Source organism: Oncorhynchus keta, chromosome 14, assembly GCF_023373465.1.
Source record: "Oncorhynchus keta strain PuntledgeMale-10-30-2019 chromosome 14, Oket_V2, whole genome shotgun sequence".
NCBI classification, from domain to species: domain Eukaryota; kingdom Metazoa; phylum Chordata; class Actinopteri; order Salmoniformes; family Salmonidae; genus Oncorhynchus; species Oncorhynchus keta.
The window spans coordinates 3,694,325-3,704,914 of NC_068434.1; the positions used below are offsets into that span (position 1 = coordinate 3,694,325).

A 10,590-nucleotide genomic window follows, 5' to 3' on the forward strand; every position below is an offset into this window, starting at 1 on the left:
TAATATGTTTTTAAATAACCTTAAGTCAGTTAATAACCTTTACTTAAGTCAGTTAATAACCTTTACTTAAGTCAGTTAATAACCTTTACTTAAGTCAGTTAATAACCTTTACTTAAGTCAGTTAATAACATTTACTTAATTAAAATGACATGGTTAATTGTCTGGGTAGAACGAGAGATTTTTACCAGTTCGGGGATTTGATCCAGCAACCTTTCGGTTATTGGCCCAATGCTCTAAGCACGACCCAGATGTTTAATAAGATAATGTACATTATACATCCTTTGCATGCTACGTTGATTCCCTCTCCAAAAGAAAGAACATAAATCGTAACAGGCCTATATAAAATGGCATGCCCAACGTTAAACAACATAGTTACTCTGGACTGCATGTAAGCTGTATAGCCATCGAACAATATGCGGGAGACTCGTAGCATATGGCTTTGTTGAATTGTGTTTGTAGACTCGAAAATGCAAATTCATCATTTAATATCAATGACAACGTAGAAAAAAATCCTTGTTCGGTGGAGTATAGACTGATCAAGAATAGCACCCGAGAGGTGGTAGTTGGACTGATCCAGAACAGCACCCGAGAGGTGGTAGTTGGACTGATCCAGAATAGGAGCCGGGTAGGTTGGGTAGTTTGACTGATCCAGAATAGGAGCCGGGTGGGTAGGGTAGTTGGACTGATCCAGAAGCGGAGCCGGGTGGGTAGGGTAGTTGGACTGATCCAGAAGCGGAGCCGGATAGGGGGTTAGTTGGATTGAAGTATATGTGATCCAGAAAATGAGCTGGGAAGGCATGTACTTGGACTGGGCTAATAGCAACAGCTGCTCCTTTCTTCATAACCAATCAGCATCCCATAAAGATGACGTTTCGGTGTCCTACGTCAGCCCGATGGCGATAGAGTAGAGTTGGCGCAAGGGAGTTTGAGTGGGAGATAGAGACTAGCGCGCCCCATCACAACACAGGGACCAGGCACCGGAGAACAGACCCTCTCACACCCCCGCCCTCTCCACCGACTAACACAGCTACTCTGCGGCGGAACAAGTCCGGCTGCAACACCCGGTTAACAATCAGCCAGCACCGGTCAGTACACAGGCGACTGCTCTATACCCGCAGTCCGGAGGAAACAAACAGCTTCAAAACTGTTGCACCACGTTTTAAAAGTGGACCTTACGCCGCCTTACTTCTTGGACATGGGCGATATGGGGGATCCACCGAAAAGTGAGTGGAGCTGGTTTGGCTCGGGATGCCATTCAAATCAAGTGTCTATTCGAATTCTGAGTGATGCAAAACTGAGGCTAAATTAGATTAATTTCTACCGTCGATTTGTTTTTCTTTGCAGTTTGTCACCGGTTTGTGCAAAAGTTTATTGTCTTAGCAGGTCCCATTTAATGAAACGTTTCCACCCCAATTGTCTTTACAATTCCGATATCAAGGATACATTTCAATGCCAGTAAAGTTACTTTAGATTATTGAATAGCAGCGCGCTTTAAAACTAGTCTATAGACCAATCATAAATAATATTATTATCGTTAATAACCAACGTGTATTATATATAATAAATTAAAACAAATAAGTAATTATTATTATTATATTATTATTATTAATATGGTTGTTGTTGACATTTTAGTCGATTATAGTCTTTTTCCCTTGTTGAATAGATGCTTGTTCTCAACAGCAAATGTAGAACCGCTTCCTGACGACATTACTATGGGACATTCATTATACTCAATATAATCTTTAGAATCCTCCTAATTTATATTCTAATATTTTTCTCCTGACTTTGTTCTCCAGAAAAGCGGCTCATATCGTTGTGTGTCGGCTGTGGGAACCAGATCCACGACCAGTACATTCTGCGTGTCTCTCCGGACCTCGAGTGGCACGCTGCCTGTTTGAAGTGTGCAGAGTGTAATCAGTATCTGGACGAGTCTTGTACCTGCTTTGTCCGAGACGGGAAAACCTACTGTAAAAGGGACTATGTCAGGTAAGAGCTGTTTGTCATGAATTATCATAGTTGTTGAAAAGCATTGTTTATTATTGATTCACTGGTTGACACATTCACGTATTAACTGTCTATCGTATCAAAACATACATGATTAGACATGAAACGTGAACATTTATTTGCTAACATATTTCAATGCTCGGGAAAACTATATTTTAAAGTAGGTAATATTTACATATTCTACTATTATAAAATATATATTTTATATTTTCAGACTACATGAGGTTAATATTAATGATTAGCACATTTGCAATGAACTGTTTATTATATTGTCTTTATAATCATAGACTACAGCGATAGACCACAACTGGGGTTTCTATTGAGAAATAAACAGATATATTGTTGAAACCACATCAGGACTGACACAGTTTTGACAGAACACGAGGCTACATGTTGACCACGTTTGCATACGCAATACAAATATATTACAAACATATTACCAACATATTATTTAATGTAGCCTTACAGCAATATTTTGCAGCATTGATGACCATAAAGTGAGTCAATAGATCGATTTTAATTCCATATAATTGGCCAAATACATTGGACCTACAACTAGTCTACAATTGAATTTAGATTGTTTTAATGATTTGTAGAGTTATCGCCGGTAATAATAATAATAATAATAATAATAATAATAATAATGATATTATGAGTCTTCTAGGAATATTTAGAGTTATACTAGGTCTATATCTCTACGCTCATGATATTGGTTCCATTCTTCTCTGTTTCTACAGAATAGGTCTGTGCTTTGTTTTTACTAATGTACTTTTTTAAAACGGGTTTCAAGTCATCTCATGTGGTATAAACATAACTAAATATTAAGGCCTAACAATCCTGCTTCTGCTTGTCCTATTATGTCTGGTGTCCAGCCACAGCATTAGCCTAACAGTGGGCCTTGGTGCCTTGTGACACCGTTAGCTGACTCTAACCGGTCACCCAATCTCTCCTAACCCTCTAGGTTATACGGGATAAAGTGCGCTAAATGCAACATCGGTTTCAGCAAGAATGACTTCGTGATGAGAGCGCGCTCCAAGGTGTACCATATCGAGTGTTTTCGGTGTGTGGCCTGCAGCCGACAGCTCATCCCGGGGGACGAGTTCGCTCTGAGGGAGGATGGCTTGTTCTGCCGGGCCGACCATGACGTCGTGGAGCGGGCAACAATGGGCGTCGGAGACCCCCTCAGCCCCCTCCACCCGGCCAGACCTTTACAAATGGCAGGTAGGTTAACAATTTATATCAATGGCAGTGGTGTTGTTGTTGTTGTTGTTGTTGTTGTTGTTGTTGTTGTTGTTGTTGTTGTTGCTTTCAGTTGGCTTGTATATGTGTTGTTGGTGTTTGGCAATTAGATTGATGTTGTATTAGTTGAAAAGTTTGTTTTCAGGCAACGGGCATTGGACTATTTGTGAATAGGGGCTGTTGATTTGGAGCACATAAAGACACAGATGAATGTATAGCATCGTCGATACAGACGTTTTTTAATTGGCCTACGTTTTCCAATGTCCGTAACACAATACCAACAAATATAAACAGATACCACGAAACGTTTCATTGGAGTATCTTGCCGTGATGTACCGAGTTTATTTCAACAGTAGGGGCTGCGTTTCAATGAAAACGTGTAGCTCTAAATGCATTCTGGAATCATCGGAATATGATATGCGCATCTATTGGCTAATATAGTTGTTTATATGTCATGAATATAGTTGTTTCTATGTCATGAATATAGGCTACATTACCATTGGTTAATATAGTTGTTTCTATGTCATGAATATAGCCTACATTACCATTGGCTAATATAGTGGTTTATATGTCATGAATATAGCCTACATTACCATTGGCTAATATAGTGGTTTATATGTCATGAATATAGCCTACATTACCATTGGCTAATATAGTGGTTTATATGTCATGAATATAGCCTACATTACCATTGGCTAATATAGTTGTTTATATATCATGAATATAGCCTACATTACCATTGGTTAATATAGTTGTTTCTATGTCATGAATATAGTTGTTTATATGTCATGAATATAGGCTACATTACCATTCGTTAATATAGTTGTTTCTATGTCATGAATATAGCCTACATTACCATTGGCTAATATAGTTGTTTATATATCATGAATATAGCCTACATTACCATTGGCTAATATAGTGGTTTATATGTCATGAATATATATAGCCTACATTACCATTGGCTAATATAGTTGTATATATGTCATGAATGTATATATAGCCTACATTACAATTAGTTAATATAGTTGTATATATGTCATGAATATATATAGCCTACATTACAATTGGCTAATATAGTTGTATATATGTCATGAATATATATAGCCTACATTACAATTGGTTAATATAGTTGTATATATGTCATGAATATATATAGCCTACATTACAATTGGCTAATATAGTTGTATATATGTCATGAATATATATAGCCTACATTACAATTGGCTAATATAGTTGTATATATGTCATGAATATATATAGCCTACATTACAATTGGTTAATATAGTTGTATATATGTCATGAATATATATAGCCTACATTACAATTGGTTAATATAGTTGTATATATGTCATGAATATATATAGCCTACATTACAATTGGCTAATATAGTTGTATATATGTCATGAATATATATATAGCCTACATTACAATTAGTTAATATAGTTGTATATATGTCATGAATATATATATAGCCTACATTACAATTGGCTAATATAGTTGTATATATGTCATGAATATATATAGCCTACATTACAATTGGTTAATATAGTTGTATATATGTCATGAATATATATAGCCTACATTACAATTGGTTAATATAGTTGTATATATGTCATGAATATATATAGCCTACATTACAATTGGTTAATATAGTTGTATATATGTCATGAATATATATAGCCTACATTACAATTGGTTAATATAGTTGTATATATGTCATGAATATATATAGCCTACATTACAATTGGCTAATATAGTTGTATATATGTCATGAATATATATAGCCTACATTACAATTGGTTAATATAGTTGTATATATGTCATGAATATATATAGCCTACATTACAATTGGTTAATATAGTTGTATATATGTCATGAATATATATAGCCTACATTACAATTGGTTAATATAGTTGTATATATGTCATGAATATATATAGCCTACATTACAATTGGCTAATATAGTTGTATATATGTCATGAATATATATAGCCTACATTACAATTGGCTAATATAGTTGTATATATGTCATGAATATATATAGCCTACATTACAATTGGCTAATATAGTTGTATATATGTCATGAATATATATAGCCTACATTACTTGATATAATAAGGGGCGCGACGTTATTGTGAATCACAAATGAGGATTCTATATATGTGATTATTATTGGGTCAATGGTGTGGTGTATGTCACTTATGAAATCATTCGCATTTGCGAGTGCTCTTTGTCAAGGTACCTCGCAAGAGGGAGAATATCCGAGCAACGTCTTTCTTTACATAGTTCTAGCTGAATTATGAGGCCCTCCTAGGAATTCAGATATAAATGGTGTTTGTTTGACTTTAAAAAAAAAAATAACAGTCGGTAGTTTACTTTATATAAAGATGAAATGATACATTCTGTTTGTGCTGAAGTTTAGGGGCCTACAGTCTAGATTAAATGTAACGGTTCACAATAATGATGTATTATGTGGTTTTTGGGTGAATTATACAAGCCAGTTAGTTGGCCACGCACTTCAAATTGTCGGAATATACTATTTCCTCAGACTGCATACATGTTAGGCCTACGTGTAACCGATAGTCGCAGTTAGTGCTGAGGTTATAACCGGATTGGAAAACATACTACATAACCGGAAGCTCGGGCAGATGGCCACAGCAATATTTTGACGAGACTTCGTTCTTAATGAATTATTAAATCAAAAGGTATCGCACCAATCTAGTGAGAACCCTTTTCGACTTTTATGTATGTATAAAAAAATAAAAAAATAAACTGCGTATTTGACAGTCCACTCCTTCACATTTCCTGCGCCATGGTCCACGTTTAACGAAAAACATATTGACCCCCTTTTCCAATAGAGGTGATTCAGACATATATGCTAAAAGTGACAAGAACGCACTTTCACTAATAGTAAAAAAAAAAAGAATTATAATATCAAAGGCTAATATCAAAGTATATCAACGTATAGCCCATCCATGCGTAATACGGTAATGCTGTTAGGTGTTCATTCTAGATTAAATTCAAGTGGTAGGCTATCTCTATAAGATACAATACACGACTTTCTCTGTTGTGGATTTTAATTTAATTTTAGACAGTATTAAATGGGAAACGGGGATACCTAATCAGTTGTACAACTGAACGCCTTCAACTGAAATGTGTCTTCCGCATTTAGCCCAACTCCCCTGAATCAGAGAGGTGCGGGGGGCTGCCTTAATCGACATCCACTTTTTCCACGCCCGGGGAACAGTGTGTTAACTGCCTTGCTCAGGGTAGAAAATGTAGGCCTAATAGAAGTTTGGACAACTGAAATGTGAACAGCAGTGATAATGATAGGTCAAGGACGGGGTTGGTTGATAGCTGTAGTAATAACATATTACCATAAGACCCGGATAACATCACGCTGAATGGATACTCCATACTGGGCGTCGTTCTGTAGGCTACCATGATATACTTTTGAGAGTGTACGTTTTTGTAGTCTCAATTTTGGCATACAACAGTGTCTTTATATACCCATGAAGTGCCGATAAATAATATTTATTCTGTATCTATTTCCTTCTCTCTTTCTCAACAGCAGAACCAATATCAGCCAGACAGCCCGTGCTTCGACCGCACGTCCACAAACAACCGGAGAAGACCACACGCGTACGGACGGTTCTTAACGAAAAGCAACTCCACACGTTGCGGACCTGCTACAACGCAAACCCCCGACCCGACGCTCTGATGAAGGAGCAGCTAGTCGAGATGACCGGTCTCAGTCCCCGAGTCATCCGGGTCTGGTTCCAAAACAAGCGTTGCAAGGACAAGAAGAGGAGTATTCTGATGAAACAGTTACAGCAACATCAGCCCGACGACAAAACGGTGAGGACCCTGTCTGATCTTTAAAAACAGTGGTGCTCTTATCGGTCCAAACGCTGGTAGCTGTTGTAACTGTTTCATTATAATACTTCTATTCTTGTCTGGTCATTTTGTTTTCATGAATTAATTGAGGGGCAAATAGAAACGGAGAAATGGTCGTATACGTCTGCCTATGGATGGATGCGTGAGATATATCCACATGCAGGCGTATAACTTGTCCCTTTTTTCCACACACACACACACACACACACACACACACACACACACACACACACACACACACACACACACACACACACACACACACACACACACACACACACACACACACACACACGCACGCACGCACGCACGCACACACACACACACGTTTACATGATCGTTACGCACAAACATTTCCATCATATTCTAAATATTTAACGTTGTTGTTGTTGTTGTTGGGTCAATGTTGACGTGCTAATTTTAAACTTTATATGACGATCAGTTTCTCTGGGACTATCTGCAGAATATCCAGGGAATGACGGGCACACCGATGGTGGCGGCCAGTCCGGAGAGACACGACGGTGGTTTACAGGCAAACCCAGTGGAGGTGCAGAGTTACCAGCCGCCTTGGAAGGTCCTCAGTGACTTCGCGCTACAGAGTGACATGGATCAACCCGCGTTTCAACAACTGGTGAGTCCAGTTAGAGTCTGTACTATAACACAACTAGTGAGTCCAGTTAGAGGCTGTACTATAACACAACTGGTGAGTCCAGTTAGAGGCTGTACTATAACACAACTGGTGAGTCCAGTTAGAGGCTGTACGATAACACAACTGGTGAGTCCAGTTAGAGGCTGTACTATAACACAACTGGTGAGTCCAGTTAGAGGCTGTACTATAACACAACTGGTGAGTCCAGTTAGAGGCTGTACTATAACACAACTGGTGAGTCCAGTTAGAGGCTGTACGATAACACAACTGGTGAGTCCAGTTAGAGGCTGTACTATAACACAACTGGTGAGTCCAGTTAGAGGCTGTACTATAACACAACTGGTGAGTCTGTACAGTTAGAGTTAGCTGTACTATAACACAACTGGTGAGTCCAGTTAGAGGCTGTACTATAACACAACTGGTGAGTCCAGTTAGAGGCTGTACTATAACACAACTGGTGAGTCCAGTTAGAGGCTGTACTATAACACAACTGGTGAGTCCAGTTAGAGGCTGTACTATAACACAACTGGTGAGTCCAGTTAGAGGCTGTACTATAACACAACTGGTGAGTCCAGTTAGAGGCTGTACTATAACACAACTGGTGAGTCCAGTTAGAGGCTGTACTATATTACTAAACTGTCTGTCTGGTAGACAGTGTGAACGAAATCACGAATAACGATTAGAGTAACATTAGAGTAAAGGTTAGGTTATTGTCATAAGTTTATAATATTTTATATTATTTTCTGTAATTTAGGCTATTAATATGGGTCGTATTGAGGTCGATATGTGGATTTATTCTATTGTATTGTCTAAAATATTTGAATGAATATGTTGAATAATGTCATCTTATATATTTACATTGGTCCTTGGTTTTGTTCAGGTCCATTTTTCGGAGGGAGGACCTGGTTCAAACTCGACAGGGAGCGAAGTCGCCTCGATGTCATCCCAACTTCCAGACACACCCAACAGCATGGTCTCGAGCCCTATAGAGGCGTAGGGCCTCGAGGACCGACTGTAGACAACGTTAGACTATTGTCATATTTCTGACTGATGATGAAGTGATGCTTGTTGGGCAAAGGGGCGGACTGACTGAAAACTGAAAAAAAAAAAATTAAAAATAACTCGGGGTTGAAAGAAACAAAATGTCACTCAATCTCTTGTTGATTTCATTCGACGAACTGAGAGATTAAAGAGAATCCTCCTCCCGCAACTGCACGAAGCCTCTTTAACGACGAAACAACCCCTTGGTTGTAGTTTTACACTGTGAAGACAATCATGGATTATTACCCCACCTAGATCTGTCCATATGTCCGTCATACGTCCGTCTGTCCACCCGCCGCAAAACAACCCTGGAGATGAGGAAAGGAGCGGACAATGAAGCAGTCAATGGGCTCTATTCAATCTGTGTTGCTGAAGCTTTACATATTGCGCGATAGACATTTAAAGCTAATTTCCCATTTAGCTGACATATACAGCGATTAAAATGAATGCAGTCTCCGCTAACGCGGGGAACATTGCCTCTTTCAGTCACGCTGCAACGCCGAACCTCAGCTATACGGTTTGAATAGAGCCCTAGAAGAAGTGCGTGTTTCCAGGAGCCGCGGAGAGAGCGCATCTGCCTGCACCATAAAATGTCTGCGACTCATGCGTAGCGAGATCTGTAGATCTCACTACGTCAACCATGACTGGTGCTGCCCGTTGGAAACTCCTGGTAACAGGTTGACAAAAACAATTTATAATACTACACCACACATACACTCCTGGACCAACGGACCTCTAGGAAAAATATGAACTTTAATATTGCAGATTAAATCTGGTTCTACATTTGCACATTGCTGTGCATAATGTTGGAATATACAAACAAATGACTGGCTATTCTGTTTCTCTAAAATAACTTGACCTGAGATTCGCCTCCTGATAAGATGCAGTTTGGAGGGGATTGCAAATATTGCTATTCAGTTAGTTTGTTATTATCTCCTTGATAAAGCCCAAGTAAGGCCTACTTAAGCATTGCAACAAGGTATACCTCTATTTTGCCACAAGCTACGTGGGACTTTTATGTGTGAGTTTGTGTCCATTCAAGAATATGTTTTTTTTTTCTTTCCCAAAGATGTGTATAAGTTATAATGACCGTTTTTTTTTTCGTTTGTTCCTGTTAAACAAAATGATTTATTATTTATTGTTGAAAGACTTGCCACTTTTTTTTGTGTAACTTTCTTTACTGAAGTAAAAAAAAAAGCAAAAACGATTGTACCGTGGTCTCCGATTTATCTATCCTAGTTGTATGCGTCCTGTCCCTTTCTATATATTACTAATAAAACAACGCCATGTGTAGAAATGTATCTCCAGGATGATTTCACTAATATGACGGCAGATACAGTCTTTGTCCTCGCGCTGCATTCATCCTGTTATTTTACACCTCCTTAGGACTATATTGCAATGTCCAGTGTTTACTTTGACTCAGTAAAAAAAAAAAAAACATTTGTGATAGCAGTTACTGAGCAATACGACGTCTATAATATAGTCTGCATCTCTCTTGGTCTTCGTTCTGCAATCATCCCATCATTTTACACCTGTTTTTGGCTTAGTGATTTCACACACACACACATATATATATATATATATATACTATGATTAGAAGTATACTCGGTTTAGATGGAATGTATGAACGGCATTTAAAAACAGCATGAACTTTTATAACAACATTCCATATAGACTACTGCGTGTTGGCTCAATGCTTCGATGATGTATGATAAAATGCCATGCTAGAGCAGACGAAATGCAAGCTTCAAGCTATCATA

The 10,590-nt window shown here is 38.2% G+C and overlaps 1 protein-coding gene across 4 annotated transcripts; it reads left to right on the forward strand.

Moving 5' to 3' along the window:
* The first annotated feature begins 757 nt into the window (after nucleotides 1-757).
* Nucleotides 758-10,099, forward strand: LOC118376931 (insulin gene enhancer protein isl-1-like). 4 transcript variants are annotated; one of them, XM_052460840.1, is made up of 6 exons: nucleotides 758-1,223; nucleotides 1,797-1,986; nucleotides 2,966-3,225; nucleotides 6,818-7,101; nucleotides 7,583-7,771; nucleotides 8,670-10,099. In XM_052460840.1, the coding sequence occupies exons 1-6, from the start codon at nucleotides 1,196-1,198 to the stop codon at nucleotides 8,784-8,786; spliced, it is 1,068 nt and encodes a 355-aa protein (XP_052316800.1). In that variant the 5' UTR covers nucleotides 758-1,195; the 3' UTR covers nucleotides 8,787-10,099. The 4 variants fall into 4 exon arrangements, with proteins under 4 accessions (XP_052316800.1, XP_052316799.1, XP_052316802.1 ...); XM_052460839.1 differs by having other exon boundaries at nucleotides 765-1,223; nucleotides 6,815-7,101; nucleotides 8,670-10,098; XM_052460842.1 differs by having other exon boundaries at nucleotides 768-1,223; nucleotides 7,604-7,771; nucleotides 8,670-10,098.
* The last annotated feature ends 491 nt before the right edge of the window (nucleotides 10,100-10,590 follow it).